This window comes from Capricornis sumatraensis, chromosome 19, assembly GCF_032405125.1.
Source record: "Capricornis sumatraensis isolate serow.1 chromosome 19, serow.2, whole genome shotgun sequence".
NCBI classification, from domain to species: Eukaryota; Metazoa; Chordata; class Mammalia; order Artiodactyla; family Bovidae; genus Capricornis; species Capricornis sumatraensis.
In genome coordinates, this window is record NC_091087.1 from 13,634,806 (window position 1) to 13,657,305 (window position 22,500).

At 47.1% G+C, this 22,500-nt stretch overlaps 1 protein-coding gene across 1 annotated transcript in view; it reads left to right on the plus strand.

The window, feature by feature from the left end:
- IGF1R (insulin like growth factor 1 receptor) overlaps positions 1–22,500 on the plus strand; it is a 302,701-nt gene that overhangs the window by 235,060 nt on the left and 45,141 nt on the right. The window contains exons 3-5 of the mRNA XM_068990854.1: positions 9,492–9,804; positions 13,624–13,772; positions 16,663–16,807. Of these exons, the coding sequence (XP_068846955.1) occupies positions 9,492–9,804; positions 13,624–13,772; positions 16,663–16,807 (607 nt within the window). The remainder of the gene's footprint in view (positions 1–9,491; positions 9,805–13,623; positions 13,773–16,662; positions 16,808–22,500) is intronic.

Genomic DNA, 22,500 nt, shown 5'->3' on the forward strand with positions numbered 1-22,500 from the left:
CCAAGGTTGGAGGCTTGCTGAGACATAGCCGTTGGCAAAGAGAGTGAACTCTGGTTATCTAATCTCATGAGAAAGACTTGTTTGGGTGAGCAGGGTTCTGTGGGTCACTGAGTCTCCCCAGGTCTGGCTGCTCTGGCTCCTGACAGCACTCTTATATATGTGGCCGCCTTTGCCCCACAGAACGTGCCCTCGGCGCCTTCTACAACAGGAGCCGGTGCTTCACCATTGCAGCTAAGCACTGAGGGCTGCTGATAGACTCGTCAGGGCTCAGCCTGTGAGAGAGAGAAGAACGTCTTTGAGAGTTCTGTTTGCTGTAATCCAGTTAATAGAGAATCACTGCAGATGGTGACTGCAGCCATGAAATTAAAAGACGCTTGCTCCTTGGAAGAAAAGTTATAACCAACCTAGACAGCATATTGAAAAGCAGAGACATTACTTTGCCAACAAAGGTCCGTCTATCCAAGGCTCTGGTTTTTCCAGTGGTCATGTATGGATGTGAGAGTTGGACTATAAAGAAAGCTGAGCACCGAAGAATCGATGCTTTTGAACTGTGGTGTTGGAGAAGACTCTTGAGAGTCCCTTGGCCTGCAAGGAGATCCAACCAGTCCATCCTAAAGGAAATCAGTCCTGAATATTCATTGGAAGGACTGATGCTGAAGCTGAAACTCCAGTACTTTGGCCACCTGATGGGAAGAACCGACTCACTGGAAAAGACCCTGATGCTGGGGAGGATTGAAGGCAGGAGGAGAAGGGGACGACAGAGGATGAGAGGGTTGGATGGCATCACTGACACAATGGACATAAGTTTGAGTAAACCCTGGGAGTTGGTGATGGACAGGGAAGCCTGGCATGCTGCAGTCACGGGGTCTCAAAGAATTGGACATGACTGAGCAACTGAACTGAACTCAATAATTAGAGGGCTTCCCAGGTGGCGCTGTTGGTAAAGAACCTGCCTGCCAGTGCAGACAATTTAAGAGACCCGGGTTCGATCCCTGGGTCAGGAAGATCTCCTGGAGCAGAGCATGGTAACCCACTCCAGTATTCTTGCCTGGAGAATCCCATGGACAGAGGAGCCTGGCGGGCTACTGTCCGTGGAGTCACAAAGATTCAGACACGACTGAAGCAACTTAACGCACACACCAAATAAATAATGAGTGCTTAGTGGGTACATCATCCTTACTATCACCTGCATGCTTGACCCTTCTCCAGAGCATCATGTTTTGTGTTTTGTCCTTCCTCCAGACTAAGTGGTTCACCTTAGGGGGAAGAAGAGGATGTTGAGACTGGTGGTTTATTTTTTCCTCGTAGATGCCAACTTGCAGAGAAAAGTGGCATGAGAAGAGCCCCCTAGCCTTTTGCTCTTGGACAGCAGAGCCTGGCGAGAACTTCGTGCCAGCATGGAGCAGAGCAGGGGAAGAGCCCGTCACCCAGTCAGAGAGATCTGGGTTCCAAGCCCAGGTTTCCAGCTTGATAGTTATTCACTTGGATGGTTAATAGCCCTGGAAAGTTATAAAATCTCTGTGCTTCCATGTGGGCGTCTACCAATGAGCATAATGCTACTGCCCCATGTGATCGTTAACATTAAGTTAAATAATATATATAAAATTGAGTCCTGTGTTTAGACTCAGAACGCATTCATGTAGGAGAGACTCCAGCAGCTGTTGTGAAAGGAGGACAGGAGCGTTAGGTGGTTAGATGGTCGGAATGAGCTAGCTGGGTGTGACGATGGGAGTTACGTTGAAGGGCATACAGAAAGCCCCCGAGCATGCCACCTCGGTCATGGAAGACCGCCGCTGGGCTCAGTGCCCTGGTACCGCAACTGTTCAGACTGCTTCTGCAGCCTTAGGTAAGTTGTGGACAGGTGTTAAGGAACAGTGATGTCCGTGTGTGTTGAATGAACTGTGGCTTGAGTCTGGCCTTCAGGAGGAGGCCAGGATCACAGCCTTGGAATTTTGAGACTGAGCAATTGTCCAGGGCTATTAAGAGTTCCAGACACCTGAATGAGGCCTCGAGGGAGTGCCCTATAGGAAAACGCATCCTGGGTGGCGGTGAGGAGGAGCTTGGTCAAGCGGGGTGCAGTCGGGCAGTAGCACTTTCTCTAAGGGAAGAACTCCGTGCAGCACTGCTGTGAGGCTCGCCTAGGTTTCTGAAGAGCAGTGCCTCAGACATGCACGGGATGATGGCCTCTTAACTTTGTTTCATCTCTGAGGATTGGGGCTTGATGAAAGGCAGAATGTGGCTGCAGAAGCCCTGGTGTGTTTGAACTGAGGCAGATCTAAGGGCTCCGGGAGCTTCCCACAGGAGGGTCTCTGCTCCTGCGTGTTCTGAAGCTACCTCCAGGCCCCTCAGAAGGAGTGAAGGCTGGAGAAGTCAGTTGATGGGAAGGCAGGGGTGAGGAGGGAGGTGTATCACTTCCTGCCCCCTCTGCATGCCTTGGTGCTGCAGAACATCCATCTGCTGACCCAAAGATGCTCAGTCCAGGGCCCTTCCTCTTAGGAAGGAAGAGGACTTGAAGCTGCGTCTTGAAAACCCCTTGAAAGACTGCAAGGAGGAACTCCTCTGTGCACTCTGGACTCGGGAGAAGACGAGCTCTTTCAGGCTCACTAGTTAATCAGTTCAGGAGCCATGGTTTCTCTTTATTAACCAGCCTCTGCAGGCTCCCGAGAGCTCTGTTCTGGGGTCTTCCTGCATGCCCCTGGGTGCCTTCCCCATGCTCTAGTGCTCATGCTAGCCTTGATGCTTCCAGCAGAGAAACTGAAGTTATCTTCAGGTTCTAACCATTACGTTGTCTCTTAGTCTGGCCACTACGATGATAGAATGTTTTCTCCTGCACAGGAGGTGGTTTCTTTGGCTTCAAGAAGAGAAAGGTTAGAGGGGACGCAGCTCTTCTTTCTGAATGTCTCAGACACCAGGGTTACCACCCGATTCCTCTTAATGGCTACAGTTTTCCAGGCAGAGAAGCCGGCTGAAATGAACTGGGGTTTCTAGGCAGTGATTCTCTGGAGTTTTCTGGTACCAGTTTTCAAGACGGTCAAGACAGATTCTTCTTATCTTCCTTTTGAGAAAATTGTGCTTTACTCAGTATATGTATGTATGATTTATAAATATATATACACATGCATACATATGCGTGTGAGTGGAGCTCACACACTGTTGTGCCAGGTTTATTTTCATTTTATTTCATGAGTCTTAGCATTTTCGTGTAAGCCTGCTTTTCCACGCTAGCTGACGTATTTAGAGAACTCCAGACTAAAACACCGGGGTGAGGTCGCTTCATCTTGAGCCCGGGAAGCCTCGTGCCTCCTCTCCTCTCTACCCCTTGGATGGTTTCTCTTCTTGGACTGGGGGATGGGGAGGAGTGTGTGCCTGAGGTCAAAAGGCAGGAGAGATGGAAGGGTACTTGGCAGGATGAAAGGCCATGGGCCCCGTGGCCCGAGGTGGGCTCTCCCTGACCCTCTCTGAAGTCCCTCACAGCTCCTGGAGATGGGACACCCTTCGGTCCAGCTGGGACATCCCGTCAAGGTGGCCCACCCACCTTCGTGGCTGAAAGGACCAGCATGGAGCTCCAAAAGCGGCAGGGCCTGCGGGCCTCAGAAACAGCTGTGGGGGCGAGCCTCTTTCTGCCCTCGTGCCTCAACTCCTGCTGCTTGAGTTGATGGGCGAAGAGGAAGCAGTGAGGCCCAGCCTTGCCTCTAGGTCCTTGGGATCACGTTTGTGAGGCTTAGAAGAGGAATCCTGTAAATGCGTTATTATCCTCACTTAAGACTGAGCTTTGTGTTAGGTCTATCAAGGAGTGGAGCAGGGAAGACTAGAAACGTGGGACCCAGAATTCACAGGTGAATATACGGAAATCCACGTGGGCGGCTTATTTTAAGAGAACATAGGTGTCGGAAAGGCGCAGGGACTCCAGGCACTGCTGGGCCCCGTGGGTGGTGGAGGCCTGCGGATCCCGGGTCCTACCGGGCTCCTCTGCATCCATCCGCTGACCGGGCCCCAGGGCGCGGCATCCAGGCAGTCCCAGGATTTCCCCATCCGTGCTGCTGCCCCTTGTCTGCGCCACTGCCAGGGCTTACCAGCCCTTTGCTTGCCCCTCTTGTGTTCCCGCTGCCGTCCTCAGGAGCTGGGCTCTGTTACCTGCAGGACCGGGCCTGGCTGATGTCTTTGACGGTCAAAGGAGGCTTACCCATCCTCCCAGCGAGCTGGCTCAGAGGTGTCTGGAGGAGAGGCCTTGGGTGGGCTTCTGGCTATGCTGAATGGGGCACTGCTGGGAGTTCAGCGGACACAACCGGGGCTCCCCTCCCTTCCCCTCCCCATGGTGTCTGGTGGAATCAGCTCCTCTCCTGGCTAGGCAGGAAAACCACAAACTCTCTCTGGACCACGTGTCTCCCGGATGCACTTGGGAAGTTGAAGTGTGTTTTCCTGGAGTTATCAGCCATTCACTCTAGTGCAGAGTGATGCTTGTCTCTCAGGAAAGGCACCCTCTTTCCATGCAGAACTGCAGTATGTCCCTTAGGGTACCCAGAAATACCTAAGAGAACCCTACACTAGTCTGGATTTTGATATAGAAACTTGACCTTATTTCAGCGTCCATGAACTGGTTCTGTCCTTTCGAAATCATTTGGGATAAAATGTTTGTGCTTTTTAAACTTCGTGTGACTAACTGGTCCCTTTCCCATTTTTTTCTTCTGTGAAGAGGTTGAGTTCTCCATCTTCTCTTCCAAAATATGCTTTTAAAAATAGTTTCTCTGAAGTAAAGATTGTTAAAGAGCTTATTGGCAAGAAAAGAAAGAAACGTTTTTAAAATCCCTAGAAAGAATTTAATAAGTACAAGGACTCCAGGGAGGGAAGGAGAGAGTTAAAGCTTGATGTATGTGACTTTTTTTCCTGTTCCCCAAAATGAAGATACTGAGCTTTTAAACGCAGTGCCTCATTTTTAGGGGATTGTGGCCCTGAACGAATCCTTTCAGTGCAGACGTGGGACCTGTTGTTAGCTTTCTCAACAGTTTACATAGGCGTTTGTTTTTATTGTTGGTCATTGTAAAACTTCCAATGACTAGAAAGATCTCGGGGGCAAAATCCATTTGCTTCCCCCTGCGTGTATTTGTTAGTTTATAGCACATTCCATTTCCCTTTTATTCTTAGAAGCAGAAATGCCTGCATCACGCTAGGTGTGCTCCTTATTCATGGAAGCCAAGGAAGACGTTCCTTCCTTTCTCCCATAGCTCTGTGATTGGAAATTTGGTAACTGTACTAAATTTTAAGTTTTGGCACTCGTGCGGAGCAGCCATCCGTCTGCTGGCTAGACACACTGCCCGGGGCTTTTCAAGAAATCCCTTAATAGTCCTGAACACTAATAATATTTATATACATTGAGATGAGGCAAAATTTACAGCGGGCTTCTGGGGCTGGCTCCAGGACTCTCTAATCCTGAACTTCCGCGGGTTCTCCTGCCCGCCTCCCAGAGCCCTCGTGGACCGTGCTGCAGCCAGGGGAACTCTGGCTTCCACCCCTGTGTTTGTCCTCCAGCAAATGGTCCCCTTTCTCTCTCTCTCTCTCTCTCTCTCTCACTCCCCATCACACCCTGATTTTATTCCCCCGAAGTATTTGATACGTGTTTGTGCACAGTCACGTCATGTAACGTGAAAGATCTGTGGTTGTGATTTGTGATCCCTTTAAGAGGAATTGTTCTGTCTAGAAACAGGATTTTACCTAATTTAAGCTTTACCGAAATTCCTTCTGAGGCAGCTCCCATTGCTGAAACAAAACCCTACCTCCCTAGCGCATGTGTTGCTGTGGCAGGAGTTGACTAATGGTGTAGTTCCATGCAGGGCACCCCTGGAGGGGTGTATGCTGCAGTGGACTGCTGCCCAGAGATGCCATTTCCAGTGGAACGGAGCAGGGTGCAAAACATTATCCACAGATACTTGGTTAGGTTTTTTCTCTTTCTCATACTGGAAATGCCCAACATTTACGTTTGAGTCTAAGCGTACACAGGACATTTTTATATGCTTTTAAATGCTTTTAGTCTTTAGCACTACATTAATACCTATTTGATATTGATGTCTGCTGCTCATCATTTTATTGATATGTAACATTTTATTTAAATTGTGAGCAAGGAAAAAAGGGTTTTACAAGCAGATATTGTTCCTAGTTAGTCTCTGATGATGAGCATCATACTCTTAGCCACTGTTCGTTCCTCCAAACACAAGCCTGGTGGTGGCTGACGGCCAGTGAGCAGCCCTGGGGCCTTCAGCACTCTGAACGGGGAGTGTGTGCTCAACATGGCAGGTCTGTGCTACGACAAATGAGCATGGTTTCTACAGTTACTTTCATTTTTAACCCTGTGAACCTCACAGATCGATTGTATTACGTGAACTCGGTAGGGACGGTAGAACATTTCTGCTCTGGCTTGATCCCGCTTCTTCTAGCACGACCCCCTCTGGCCATCATACCCTCTGAGCTGCTGCCAAACAACCTCTTTCTACCATGAAAATCAGACCGTTGTGTTCTCCTGCCCGAAATCTTCAGGGATGCCCACTGTCCACCACTGAGCCAGAGTGCCTTGGACAGGCTCCCAAGGCCTCTCTGAGCTGCCCTCCTTCTCTCCCCCAGCATCACTTGTTACTGGATCCCTGCCATCTTTACGAGCACCCACTTCTCCCATCCCAGCCACTTAATTGCTTTTACACATGATTTCATCTGTTCTTCAGCTTTTAGCTTTCAGCTCCAGCCTTTCACACCTATGTGAAGCCTTCCTGGGCACCCAGGTACCCAAGGCAGGCTATGTACCACCACTTGACTCCTGTGCTTACATGGTATATTATCCACCCCTTAAGAACAGGGTCTGGCACACAGCTACAGTGCACACGCAATGAACAGTTGTAGGTGGATGATTAAATGAAGGACAGGTAGACTTATTTTCCCTTGTTTTTAGTTTAAAAACCTGAACTTAGGATTTGCAAAGTTATTCTTTCTCTAGATCTTGGGCCTTGAAGTTACCTGGATATTTTGAACTTAAATAGTCATTTAATCTGTGATTACTAGATCAAGTGTGATATCTGAGAGTCAAGTGTGTGGCCTGTGTGTGTGCATTTACTGCAGATACAAGTTGGTGTTATCAGCTTCAAGATGATGCCTTCCACAGACACAGCATTTTAGGAACTCCTACAACAACATGCGTTTTTGATGTGACTGGAGATAGTTACTCCTTGTAATTGATTGGGTAGATTAGCTTTTGGAAACAGCCAGAAATCATTGAGAGGCAATTCTAGTAAACAACAATGACATAAACCAACAGTCACTGTCTTCTTTGCTCATACGTGGCTCTGAAGGCACTTCTCAGCTGGCATTTGTTCAGCTGCGTCTAACAAATAATAGGCACTTAAACACGACACAAGTTTCTTTCTTATTCCTGTAGAGAAGTCTAGAGGTAAGCGTCCAGGGTCAGCCTACTGGGTGCACAGTCGTGAAGGACCAAGTCCCTTTGATCTTGCTGCACTGTTCTTAATGGGCCACCTCATGGTCTAGTACGGCCGCTTGAGCCTCAGCCATTATACCTGTACCCTAGCCAGCAAGGATGGCGGGCATACCCCCTTTGTTTGAAGCACTTTTCTGGGAAGTAAGTTCCACCCCAAACATTTGCTACTAGCTAGAGTAAACTAAATGTTTACTCACAAGCTAGAACCTAGGTTGCTTTTAGCTACAGGAGTGGCCGGGAGATGTAATAGCTAGCTAGGTTGCAAAATGCCCAATTGAAAATCAAGGTTCTATTACCAGAATAGATAAGAATGAATAATGGAAGGTCACCTGTTTGTCTCAGTCAAAAGATGACCAAAGGAGAAACCTGCAAAAATTTTCTTAAGCCTGACAGTATCATGAGAATTTGTTTCTTCCGAGGTGACAGTATTCATTTGAATGTCCAAGTTCTGACAGCTGTTTTTAAATGCACCTTTTGGCAATAAAATAGGTACTCCTGCCTGCAGCTACCAAATGTGTATATTGGTACCAACTTAGCAGAGGACAGTTCAACCCAGCAAGGCTAACTCTGGAAATTGATTCTATTGAAATAATTAAGAATTCTCATGAAGACTGACTGCTTATTGTCCTAGTAAAATGTTGGGAATAAATGAAATGCCTAATAGGAAACTGATTACAACTTATGATGTGCTATACTACGGGATGTGATGCAGCTGTTAAATTATTGTCAAAGTCACAGTATGTTATGCCAAAAAATGCTTTTAGAATGACTTGATCCTTTCTTATAGATGTTTACATTTGTGTGTGCATGTACATGCATAGAGAATGATCCAGTGGGAGAGTTCATGGAGGTACTGATAAGGTGCCATTGTGGACAGGCAGACGAGGTGTTCCATGTAGTTTTTAATCTAATTTCTGATTTTCTTCATCTTTTTTATTATAAAGAAAAACGAATAGAATCTTCACTAAGTAATGCATGTCAGAGTCAATAATCTACATATTTAAATAATTTTGTGTTTTCCAACTCGTGGAAAAAGTAGGAAGCAGATAATGTAAACCAGATTTCATAGTTTGTTGACTTACACTTTATTCTCTAGTAAGGCTAACGGAGAGTTAGTAAGGCACCTTTGCTAGTAAGGCACACTGCTCTAAGGCCCCTAGAGTGTGATCCTTATGGCATTGTTATAGAAATAAATGCCAGCTCATCTATTTGGGACAAGACTTGTGGTTCTCTGGCTTTTTTAGATACTCCTTTCACTTATCTTTAACATAGAAGGGCTCACAGGAGATGGTTTGTAATGATATCTTATGGTCCTCTGGGCTGGAGGCACTGCCCACCCATCCACTCTTATATGTGAGAAAAACCATCAGACATGGGGGCTTCTCTGTGATATGTTAGATTGTGGCACATGAATATGTTAATATCATTGTTTATCTGGGGTGAGACCTTTGGTATGATACAAGCAGATACAAACTTTCTAAAGCTAATTTGTCCACCCATATAGCATCACCTTTAGCACATACTAGTTTTAATCATTTTTAAAAATAAATGAGCATTTCTGCACACTATTTAAAGATATTTACAGATATCAGAAATAGTAAAAGATATTTCAGTAAGGAACACATGCAAAATGCAGATTGAGGAGCGCATATAACACCTTCTAAAGTAACAATAAACTGTATGGTCCACGTAGTGCTTCCAGAGTACCACCCATGCCACAGGTAACCTTCTAAGATGGGGGCTGCTGCCCTGTTTTGTAGATGAGAGAGAGGATCAAGGTCAGAGATCGTTAAGCACTCCTCCGAGACCAAAAAGAGTCAACTAGGAGAGGCTGGATGTTAAACCCTTCTCACCTGACTCGAAATGCAGAGTACTTGCTCCCTGCCCCAGCGAAATTCTCAACATGTGACACTGGGGATTCAAGCTTTGGGCTCCCGCGGGTGGCTGGTGGCTTGGGGGTTGCTGCATGGGGGCCCCGGCGCCCAGCGGCCTCACACCCTGCCTGTCCCCACAGTGTGTCCCAGCGCGTGCGGAAAGCGGGCATGCACGGAGACCCACGAGTGCTGCCACCCCGAGTGCCTGGGCAGCTGCAGCGCGCCCGACAACGCCACGGCCTGCGTGGCCTGCCGCCACTACTACTACGCCGGCGTCTGCGTGCCCAGCTGCCCGCCCAACACCTACCGCTTCGAGGGCTGGCGCTGCGTGGACCGCGACTTCTGTGCCAACATCCCCAACGCCGAGAGCAGCGACGCCGAGGGCTTCGTCATCCACGACGGCGAGTGCATGCAGGAGTGCCCGTCGGGCTTCATCCGCAACGGAAGCCAGAGGTCAGTGTCGACGCGGGAGGGCGCGGGAAGGCGCGGCCTGGGGGAGGCTAAGGGAATCCAGGGCACTGCGGAGGGCCGGCGTGACCCCGGCTGCTGATGGCGCCAGGCGCGATGGGCAGGTCTTCTGGGCTGGAAGCAGCCCGCCTGGAGGGTTGGAATGAAGTACCTGATTTGCTGGCTCAGGTCCCAGGCGGCCCCTGACTCCCTGTGCGCATGCGGGCCTCTCCCCCAGAGCCCGTGGATAGGGGAGACTATAGACTGAGGTTTTCTCACCTCCAGGGCTGCTCAGCGCTAGACCAGTGAAGGCTTTGAAACTGCGGGAGGGGAGACGGAGTGACCCCCCGGGCATCCGTGAGGCAGTGAGCAGGCATAGGCTCTTACCACTCCGAGCAAGCAGTGTGCTCCATCACTTGCTACACACACACACACACACCTTAGCGCTGGCTTCTGCCCTCCACTCGGAGCAAGCAGTGTGCTCCGTCCCTTTGCTACGCACACAGCCTTCACGCTCCCTCAGTTTTCTCTGTGTCTTATTTTCCTTCCTGGACATTAAGCTTTGGAAGCAGAGAAGTTCCGGACAGCAAACAGCATCCCTTTCTTGCATGCCAACCCGACTTCTGTGAAGCTGTTATTGGTTTTAAGTTTTTGAAAAAACAGTGCCAGGTTCTTACGAAATGCAGGACTATAACCCTGCAAGCAAGATAAGGCTTGAGACCTGGAGTTGCTGGTCCCGTCTCTGGAGCAGAGCAGAGAACTCTCAAGGAGTTCTTCTGATGGAATGGACTAAAAGTGCCTGCTTCATGACTACACCAGAGGAGCCTTCCATTTCGGGTTCTTGAAAAATAAAGCTATTCTACAAATATAAAATACCGCTGGAAAAGGAAATCTTCATTTTGAGTGTAATGTGTAATTTCCCTTCTGTTTGCTGCCTTCTGTTTCTGCAAACCTCCTCAAGCAAGTCTTGGTAGAGGGGCATCTGTTTCCGGTGTAATATTTGGAGATGTTGCTCCTTCCGTAGACTTAACTTCAAATCAGAGATAACGCTCACGTTGTTCCATAATATTAAATGCAGAACACTCTGCCTGTCATCATTGCTGTAACGACTGTAATAGTAAAAATTACTCTAAATACTTTAAAATGGTAAATGTGCCAAGGATACTGGTGAACTGTGGAGTATACATATTCCACCCAAAATGAGTCTGCCACATTTTGCTCACATTTTATTGGCAGCCCTAGAACTTAAAAAGGCTTTGTCAGTCCCTGGGCAGTGCCTGGAACCCAGTTTAGGCTGCGCCACAATTCCTGCCCAGACTCACAGGACTCGGACGCAACTTTAGCCACTAAATCGCCACTGTCACGGACTTTGGCCACTAAATCGCCACCGTTGCGGTTCCTCCCCAAGCTGGGGGCTGAGATGGGGCAGCTGGTGCATGGCCCCGGGGCTCATAACTGCTTTGCCCTGCTGGAGTGTTCCTTTTGATGCTGGAGGCATTCAGTTGTTTGCAGCCACCATAGCTGTGGGTGAAGTAGGGGGCGCTGTGCGCCGTGACCTATTCTCCTACTGTAATTCTTTGAAGAATTAAGCTCTTTTTTTTCCTACTCGTGCTTGCAGTCAGTTCAGTTACAGATCTACCTTTTTCACTTTAAAATAAAACACCATCAAAAACTAATAACACCCCCCCAAGCCTTTAAAGCCTATTTGACACTTATTTAAAATATTTATTTTTTAATACTGTTTATACCCTCTCTGTACCAGAGTGGACTTGAGGAAGCTTAAACTATAAACATGTAATCAGAGCACTTCCTTAGAAAAACATTTTTTTAAGTACTAGCTGATTCCTAGGCATTTTAAGAAAGGTTTTTGGTTCAGAAATTGCTATTTGAATAAAATGTCAGAGGAACAAAACACACACTTAACCTATAACCTGGAAGTTACCCTCCTGAACATTTATTCCAGAGAAACGAAAACTTAAGTTCCCACAAAAACATGTACACAGCTGTTGGTAGCAGCTTTAACAGCCAAAGCCTGGAAATAGCACAGATGCTCCACAGTAGGTAAATGGCCAAGCAAACCGTGATCCATCGCACCATGGAATATCAGTCGGCAATAAAAAGAAACAAACTATTCAAACACACACAACACGGATGGATCTCAAGGACATTATGCTGTGGGGGGAAAAAAAAAACAGTCTCACAAGGTCACACACCAGATGATTACATTTATGTAAGATTCTGAAAATAACATCATTGCCGAGATGGAGAATAGGTGAATGGCAGCCCCGAGTTAGAGGCGTGGGGGCAGGATGACCGAACGGGCCGCACACGGGAGGTGTTGCTGGGGACCGGCCGGCTTATTGCAGTGATCACTCCGGTGATGAGGTGGCGTGGGAGTGTATCGTGCCTGTGTGTTCCCTGGGCTTGATGTTGCATTTTCATGGTACAGGATGGAGCCGCTGGGGGGAACTGGGGTCAGAGGTACACAGAACCCCTCTGTACTACCTTTGTAATTTTTTGTGTGTCTGTAATTATTTCACACCAAGGTTTTAAAAAGGGAAGTGGGGCATTATATGGTATGTAGGTAAGTTAGAAACAATGAAAGACCAACAGGGAATGCTGAGGAAAACCTGCTGCAAACTCTAGAAGCGAAAATGTTGTGATGTCAGAGAAAGGGGGTACCTCCATTGCTATGGTCGGCCCATTTCCTCTGGAAACCTTCCCTCCTGTCTTCCTGACGTGAAATGAGAAAACAGTAGGAAACCTATATTTATCTGTAAGCTTTTAGACAAAGCCTTTCATCTTTGCCTTAGATATGCAGTAAAGTTCAGGATGGAGGGCGGTACTTAATGCTAAGCGCTTTAACTTACACTGCTTTCCTGGATGTTTCTCACTTATCTTCGTGAAGTTTGAAAGACCATTCAAGAATAATCATGTAACTATAGTGGCTCTCCAGTTCACCATCCTATTACACACACATCCCATAATGTTGTATCATTTATTCTGTTTGGAAATTGACCCAGCGTCCTGCAGTTCAGAGAGTTGGATTAGTGTTTTGTCCGCTATTCCCTAAATAAGGAAAAGTACCAAGGTCACTCGCTAGTCCCTGGCTGTTGGTGGGTTTGTGGCATGTTCAAGATTGCATGTGAAATAGGAGCTCATTACAAAGCAATGGAAGTTCCTGTTTTTATTGTGTATGCAGCAAAAACAACATTTGGATCAATTTACAAGTTTCTGCCAAACACTGTCAAGAAATTATTTCAGTTGTGCTTTAGCAAGAAAATAATGGATCTGTGCTACAGCACGTGCCTTCTGGAATCCCCCACTGGGCCGCTGGCTGCAGGAGTTAGCTTCCGGTCAGTGGTGGGGACACTGCTGTCCCTTCAGTGTCCCCGTCCACTCTCCCAGTGGCTCCTCCGGGGTGTGCCAGCAGGGCCCACGACCTGAGAGAGCAGCTCTGTTCTTCTTGGGATCCCCTGGTGTCTCCCTTCTGCAAGGCTGTTTCTCTCACGTGGGACCAGCTGGCTCACCAGCCCCAGCCTATGATACACACATGCCTCAAGGGTGTATCATGTGTTTTGTCTGGAAACAGGCAGCACGCTTTTCCTTTGTAGGCAGTTTCTCCTTTTGATTGCCGTTTGAGTGGCTTACCCTGGGGAGGCTTGGCGATGAGAAACAGTACGACCACTCGAAGGCTTCTGCCAGTTGCTTTCTGTAATGTGGACTATAAAGACACCTGGAATAAAAGCATATCTTGTAAGAATTTTCGTAATGTGGGAAGACAGACTCAGCTCTCAGTATGTTGGGTTGTTTTATTTTCAACAGCATGTACTGCATCCCTTGCGAAGGCCCTTGTCCCAAAGTGTGTGAGGAAGAAAAGAAGACAAAGACCATTGATTCTGTCACTTCTGCTCAGATGCTCCAAGGATGCACCATCTTCAAAGGCAATCTGCTCATCAACATCCGACGCGGCAGTAAGTATTCCTGCTTCCTGGAAGAGAGGGCCAGACCTCTTGCTTTCCTTTTGTTGAGCTTTTCCTCCTCATCCATGACTCACAACTAAACTATGGGCCTAGAAAAACAACATGGTGTGTAAGCCACATGCTCAGGGCCCCTCCTTTGAGCGTCCCTCAAAGATTAAAAAAAGAGAGAGCAGGAGATTAGTCGACATTTTAGCCATGGGCACAGCATTTGTTTCTGCATACGGTCATCCCTCATCTCTCTTAAGTCACATCTTATGCAGGATATTCATGTCTCAACACATGCAAACCTCAGGAGAGACAGATGGATCAGAGGTGTGACTCAGCAGTCTCCAGCCAGAGCCAAGGCCTCGGAACTTTAAGTCCAGAGAGTCTTGGTTCCTTGGATATGTGGAAGAGAATGAGCAAGGGAAGGGTTTAATGATATCAGTTTAAAGTTTATTCAGTCCAAAAATGGCCCATCTCCAAATTTACTTCTAACAACCAAGAGAGGTACAAGTATCTTACGTCAGCATGCATCTTGAAGCTTCAGTCTCACCACCCCCTGTAGGATTCCCCACTATTTGCAGTAGATGGTGTTCTGCGCAACTGCATGTGCGAAGCATTTCTGAAGGTTGGCTTATTTGGTGATGTTTTCAGTTCTGATCTGTAGTTGACAAAGGCTTCTAGTAATAGTGCCTTAAATTCTCTACCACTGGAACCACTTGATGAAGGCACTGATAGTTTCGTAAGCTTGGAGAAATATAGTAAGAAGGTATTCAGGTTGAAAGGGACTTTTTTCCGAAATTCTTTTTAAAAAAAAATTTATATGGTTTCAGGGGCTTCCCAGGTAGCTCAGATGGTAAAGAATCTGCCTGCATTTCAGGAGACCTGGGTTCCATCCCTGGATTGGGAAGATCCCCTGGAGAGAGTCATGGCAACCCACTCCAGTATTCTGGCCTGGAGAATCCCATGGACAGAGGAGCCTGGTGGGTTACAGCCCACGGGGTCACCCAGAGTCGGACACAACTGAGCAGCTCAGCACAGCACACAGCACTCTGTGCATTTCCTTTCCCTTAATATTGATACTATTTGTACAATGAGTGAGTGCTGGTCTTAGGATTTAGAGATGGCAGCGTCAAGCTTTCTGCTTAGTTTTTTCGAATTTTGGATAGCCCTTGATTTTCACAACACCTTTCACCCCTTCGCAACAGAGATAACTGTATTTCCACACAGCTAGAATTTTATTACTTTCATGGTATTCTGAAGTTTTATTCTTTTTGCTCTTAACTAGATTTCCTAATTTCTCAAACAGATTTCTTCATTTCCTAGAACATACCCTTTAAGTGCCTAAAAGTGTTAGTCGCTCAGTTGTGTCCAACTCTTTGTGACCCCATGGACTGTAGCTCACCAGCCCTTCAGTCTGTTGAATTCTCCAGGCAAGAATACTGGAGTAGGTTACCATTCCCTTCTTCAGGGGATCTTCCCAATCCAGGGATCGAACCCAGGTTTCCTACATTGCAGGCAGATTCTTTACTGTCTAAGTGCCTAACCCTTCTTTTATTTTCATATTTCTGTCCTCAAAATAGGAGAAGGAAATGACAACCCACTCCAAGATTCTTGCCTGGGAAATCCCATGGGCAGAGGAGCCTCGTGAGCTGCAGTCCATGGGGTCACAAAGTTGGAAATGGCTCAATAACTGAGCATGCACTCATGCCTCCTCAAAATATTTTTTAAAGCCTTTAATTCGTAAATCAGGAAGTACAGTTTACTGTATAGTTTGAGGAGAAATTGGTACATATTTGTGTGTGATCATGCAGTGTGACTTCCAGTTCATGTCCACTGCAGGCAATTGGTTGGACATCTTATTGGAAAGGCCCCTCCTCAGCCTTGACTGAAAGGCGTGAGTCCCAACACGTGTTTAATTCAGCATCTTTTCCTTGAAACATCAACTATAGGCAAATGCTAGTCTTTACAACTCGAATTTCTCCATTTCTCTTGGAAAACCATCACACTGTCCAGAAACATAGGGCCTTGCCCTAGAGGACAGTACCCTTATTCTTTGATGTTTATCAGTTGAGAGCAAAACAGAACCTTTTATTAACTAAGCCTTCACAGGTCATTCACAGTACAATTCCATTGGTTGAACCACACCCAATTCATTATAGTATGCCTTGTAATTTTGGCATAAGTTGAACTGAAGTTTATGCTTTTTATTTACTATGAGAAAAAGGCTGTAAGAGTAAAGAAAATACACTGTTCATACATCTTGTCATTTTTGCATATGTGTTAGCAATGATGTTCCCAACTCTTTTCCACCTATGAGAATCATGTATGTGGATTATAGAAAATTTAGAAGCGTAGAAGTGAATTATTGAAAATTACCTGCCAATAACCATTGTTAATATTTTGGTGCATTTTCTTGCAGTCTTAGTAAGATAGAGTCTTTAAATATAGATCCCTGTATCTTAGGAACTAGGAATGCAGCAGAAGCAGTTCCTAGTGAAACTGAGAAAACATTGTTTGTTTAGTCATGCCCTTCTACTGTGGAGGCAGCGCTGTTGACAGAGCATATTAGAGATGTTCCCTGGATGTGTCCGCCTTAGCTAATTGGCAGTCTGGTGTTTACGATTTTACATTCTGTTAATCAGCCTGGGAGCTACAGTCCTCAGGCTTCTAGAAACTGCCTTCTCCCCGCCTCGGGGGCCCATCCCAGGCATTGGGAGTTGAAAGCCACGCTTAGGGAAGCACGTTTTTGACCACGGGCAGGGATCCTGGGAGGCCTCGTGTCTCGGGGCACCAGGGAAACAAGACCTGCGCTTAAGTGCTGTCCACACGGGTCTGCGAGAAAACATGCGTGTACCCCTGTGACAAGGCACGCAGTAACCCTGTCCCCCTGCCACAGACAACATCGCTTCGGAGCTGGAGAACTTCATGGGGCTCATCGAGGTGGTGACGGGCTACGTGAAGATCCGCCACTCCCACGCCTTGGTCTCCTTGTCCTTCCTGAAGAACCTGCGCCAGATCCTAGGGGAGGAGCAGCTAGAGGGGTAAGAGCTCTGCGTTGCAGCAGCTGATGCTCTCCCGCCGCCACGTTCGCACGCTGCCTTTAAGGTTTTCTCCTTAAAAAGAAGCAGCCGCGCTCGCGGTGGGGGCGCCCTGCGTGGGGCCGCCTCCTCAGTCAAGATTCTGTCCATCCTCGTGCCTGGGTCCTGACCCATCCGGGGATGGGTGTCTACCTGTGGCTGGCAAAGCAGCAGACGGGGACGCGGCAGGGACCAAAAGCTCCGAGAGGGGGGCTGAACAGCTCACCTCTCCTTGAAACCATCGTCCCGGGCCCCTTGCCTCCCTCGGGATGCTGTGGTCCACTGCGTAAAAGCCATTCCACCTTTTCAGATGTGTTGGAACGCCAGAAATATGGAGGCGTATGAACAGTTCATTTTGTTACAAAGAAATCTTGATTCACAGAATTGTTGCTATTGATCAGCTCATAGGATCTGCGCTACTGATAGAACGTTTGCCTTCTGCAGAGATGCGCTTTGTGATAAGGGTTTTAGCTTCACCCAAGGCCATCCGTCGCTTGAGGAATGAAAATGGGTGCTTCGATTGCTGTGCGCACGTGGGCAGCTTCCCTCCCGAATTCACCCTGGGTGTTCCTTTGCACATGCGCTTCTCTTCACAGGCTCCCCTTTAAATATAATTCTTGCATTGCTTTAAGCTAATGCTTCGAAATAAAAGGAGACATCCATTAATGAGTTAACTCCTTCTAAAGAGAATTTGGGGAAATAATGTAGGAAAGCGAGAGGTGGGAAGGCCATGGGAAAGGTTGTCTTTGCTGATTTATGTGCCCCGATGGATAAAGTTACCACATAAGGGTTTCCTTACAGCCTTCCTGCTTTTCTCAGACTCACTCTCAGTCAGTCTTAAATTCTTAAAATTCCATCATCTGATATAGCCAAAGAGAGGGGGCAGCACTTCATTCCATCCCTGAAAAGCACACTGTCCTCCCCGCTGGGAACCCTGTTTCTTTAGAAACACGTCTTTTCTCCTGGTGAATCCACCGAGGCTGCCGCTGTGCCCAGCCCGATGTCTCAGGTCACCAACATGGCAAGCCGAGGCTCTGCCAGTTTGAGGTGATGGTTATTGTTGGTTGTAGTAAATTTTAAAATGGATTTTAGCACAGCTATTTTCCTTTACCTCCAAGTAGGTTTTTCTGAAAACTCTGGTGGTGGTAAGCACCTTCTCTTTAGCCTATTGATGCCTGCAAGTTTTCCTTCTGCTTGAGGATACACTTTTTCCCCCAGGTTGAGCAAGTGATATAGATAGAGGGGAGAGCTAGCAGGAGAGTTCAATTAATTTTTATTAGGAATTATTACATGACGTGATTACCTGTCAGTTGTGTGCTAACTAAAAGTATTAGGCACTCAAGTGTAGCTGAAATTAAAGTGTGATTTTTATTTGCAAAAATATTTATGATGTATTTCTTATTATCTGAATCTTGTGTACAGCCTGAAGCCCCAGTGGGGTCTTCTTACAGATAGATGCATATCATCTTTTAGGTGTGTGGGCCACTTCCAGGCTCAGCGAAGCTTCAGGCCTCCCCTGATCTTCGTGCTTTATTTGTCAGGGGGTGGCAGTGGTGAGCCTGCCGGTCGTCAGTAGCCCTGGTAGCTCTGAGGAGACTGAGCGTCCAGCCGTGGATTTCTTCCTGCCGTTGCTGGGGGGGGCTCTCTCTCTAGCTGGAGCACTTGGGAACCGAGCTTCTCTTCACAAGAGCTGTGTTCCTTTGACTGCCTTCCTCACCCGTGACCAAAATGGTCTGGGGAACCTTGCTTGTGAGGAGTGCCCTTGCATCTGGCTTTGAATCGGGTGTGACCAGTAGCAACTCAATTCGGTATTTCTCCTCCTCAGACTTAGGAAGGAGGTTAGGTCCAGCCTCTTCACCTGCTCCTCTCACTTCTATAAGAAGAGTCACACAGATACAGAGAACAAACGCGGGGTTACCAGCAGGGGAGGGGAGTGTAGGGATGGGCGATTAGGAGGTACAAACTATTACGTATAAAATGAGCTACAGGAATAAAAGGTACAACACAGGGGACATAGCTGATATTTTAGAATAACTACAAATGGAGTATAACCTGTAAAAATTGTGGGGATTTCCATGGTGGTCCAGTGGTTAGGAATACAGGGAATGCAGTTTTGATCCCTGGTCACGGAATTAAGATCCCACAGGCCACGTGGCGTGGCCAAAAAAGTGAACCGTAAAAACTATGAATCACTATATGTACACCTAAAACTACAAAGAATGCACAGTAAACTTTAAAAAGAGCCAATCTGCCTTAAAAAAGAAGGGAAAGGAAGAGTCCAAAGGACGCAGGAAAGAAGGGAAGATGATAAGTAGATGAATGCCAGCAGTGCTGAGTGAACTTTGCAGAGAGCCACAGGGAAAGAAAAGGGGCATGCCATGGGCGTGAAGAAGAGTCAGATTTCTGATGAAGAAAGATCAGACAGGCTTCTGAGAAGAGGTGGCTTTGGAGACGGGCCTTGGGGGGTTTCCGGAAACGCTCAGAGAGCAGAGGGTGAAGAAAGGCGTTTCAGGCCGGCAGCAGCAGAGGCAACGAGCTGGGGCGTCCTGGGACCTGTTTGGCAAAAAATGCTGGAGAGGTAGGTGGCATTAGGATTACGTAAGCTGCTATGCACCCAGGTGTGGAGGTTCTAATTTGGATAGGCAGTGGAGCCTACTTAGGACGTTTGAGTTACCCGAGTGTTAGTAGAACCTTTCACTTCCATGTGCTTTTGCTGTAAGCCAGGATGACTTTTACCCCAGGGGTTCCCACACTTTGCTATACATAAGAGTCATCCGGGGGCTTTTAAGGAATCCTGATGCGCAAGCTGTAGTCCATCCCAATTCAGTCAGAACCTTTAAGGGTGGGATCCAAGCATCAGTGCTTTTCTAAAGATTGCCAGGTAATTTCAGTGTGTGGCCAAATTGGAAACTGCTGCTTTACCCCTTTATTTCTTCTTCTCATAAGCATGTCCCCAAAACTTTGATTTTTTGCCTAGATATTTTCTTGTCACACTGTTGTCTTAAAGTATGATTTTTCTTATACCTCTCATGACCAAATAAGTGCTTCCACTTGGTCCACTGGGGAGAAAGTTTTATAGCCTTTTGTTTTGATGCTGAACAGACAGATTGGTAGTACATACATCCTTTTTATGTCTCACCCTTTGCTTTCCAAACTGCAACTGAGACCTGTCCCCAAATGTCTCCTGAGTAGCCCAGACTACAGAGTCAAGTCCAGAATGTGAAATTCAAGAGCGTTACCTGGAGTAGACCTCTTATTCCTCACTCAGAGTGATCCAGGACCGTGATGGACACAGGGCAAAATCACATGGGAATAGGTGGCAGGGCTGCTTGTCTCTGGATAAAGGGGCCAGACAACATAGGCGGTCTAAAGTTAAGCCAGCAGAATTCAGGTGGCCAGCACTTCCTTGAGGACATCACTCTGTGTAAGGTGGTGTGTTTCTGGAGCCTTAGACATTAAGACCAAAGTTCTGCTGTTTTGGAAGGAAGTGGATTTTGGAATACACATGTACAAGATCTCTATGAAATGGCTAATTTGTAAGCCCTTGAAAAAGAAGACATTTCTGTTATCTGAAAAAATTCCCTGATTTTGAACAACCCTGTTTTGTGATAGCATCAGATAAATGAGTTAAAATCTCAGATTTGTTGGTGCCACCTAGGATAGTCGCCCTGAAAAGAATAAGAGTTAGACGGAGGTGGTGGGTTATAAGGATCGGAATCTTGGATGCAGTCAGGCGTCTCTACTCAAGTCTCTACCACTCGGCTTTGCAACACCCTGTGCTTTATTCTATCTTCTTGCAACTCTAAGATTAGGTTGCAACATGGCTATACTTTAACAGTTCTTTGGCACTTCCAAAAAATGTACACTCAGTCGTGTGACTCAGCAGTTCCAGGATCTACCCCAGTATCTACCCAAGAGAAACGAAAACATGCCCCCACAAGACTCATAGGCGTATTATTCATGATACCATCCCCCCTCACCCCACAGCAAATAAAAGCCCCACTGGAAGCAGTCCGAATGTCCATCAGCAGATGAGTGGATAAATAAAACGTGGCACAATGGGTTCCTGCCCAACAATAATGTCACAACATGAGTGAACCTCAGAAACATCAGGTTAAGTGAAAAAAAGCCAGACACGAGAGACTCCACGTTGTAGATTCCATTAATGGGTGATTTCTGGAAAAGGCAAAACTGTGGAGACAGAAAGCCGTGAAGGGCTGGGGGTGGAATCAGAGGTTGAGCACCACTGGGAACGAAGAGCTTTGGAAGTGCTGAGAGCGAGGAGGGGTGGAAAGGCTCCGACACTGCCTCGTGGGGGTGGCTGGACCCCTGTGTGAGTTTACTGAGCTCCGGAACTGTAAAAGCTTACAATGACTGGATTTTTTCGGTAGATAAATTATACCTCAGTAAAGCTGTTTTTAAAACACTCAAAGAGGAAACATTTTTAGAGTATCTGTTTGGTTCTAGAGACACGTGAATATAAATTCCTACCCTTGCTGAACCCCCAAGGCTGGTGTAAATATTGAACTTCGGAGGAGATTTGGACATAGTCGAAAGCAGTCTGTTGCAAACGACGGATTAGAGGCAGCCTCTGTGCAAAGACCAAGCCCTCCATCGGCTGCGGAGTGCTGGAGACAGCCTCCATGTGCTGGGTTCTGATGCCCCCTAGGGACCGCAGGGAAGAGGCTGCGGTTTTTTTCTCTGAGAAATAAAGGGAATGGTGATTGCTTTTTTCCAGTCTGTCAGTGAAGTTTGGAAAGAGGGAGAGTGTTCATTCCTGCCCCACCCTCCCCCCAGCCCCATCTATCCCAGCTGGGGAGAAGCTGAAGAAATGCTTTGTCTAGAGTTGCTGCCTAGTAAGACTGGAGATGACGCTCCAGCCCTGGACCTGGCGTTGTCTTCTAAGTACGAGGAGAATCCCCAGCACTGTGCCTTCCTCTGTTTCCCGGTCCTTCCTGCCCTTCATCTGAGCAGGCAGGGAGGTGGTGGTGTTGACAACTCAGAGGTAAGAGAGCCCTGAGACTGGAGCCATAAAGAAAACAGGTGTACAGTATGTGCTGGGCATTTAGAATGTTGATGCAGGTAATATGTGGATGTCCTCAAGGAGATAACCTCCCATGGGGGACCCACCCCAAGCATAGGAACAAACATTTTTTGCAACCTTAAGAAGAGCTAGGGAAAGGACACTAACACAGATAAAATCCAGGCACCACGGAGTCTGCGTAAGGGACAGAAAAATAACCAGATAGTTTTTAAAAATACATTTTGAATGTAAAGGCAGTCATCTTAGAAACAATTAGGAAATCACATTTATGGAACAATTGAGTTAAACAGCCAGTTCCTTTAGGAAACAATAAAATCTAAGTGTGTTTATGTGAGTGTTGAAGATGTGCAGACAAGTTTCTGCCTTTTCCTACCTCTTAATCCTCACCTGATCTTGGCAGGAATGTGAGGGCAGCGGGGCGCCAGCTGCGGCTGGGAAAACAAGAACAGTATTGACGGGCAGCTCGTGAATGGCTTGGTTATTATTGTGAGGAGGGTTTTATTTTTATTTTCTGTCGCTTACTCCAGCTCCATAACGACCGGGTTTTATTGATATTGGTATCCTGGCTCCAGGCCTTCACAGTGTTGTTAAAAAATGTTTATGTTTACTGTAA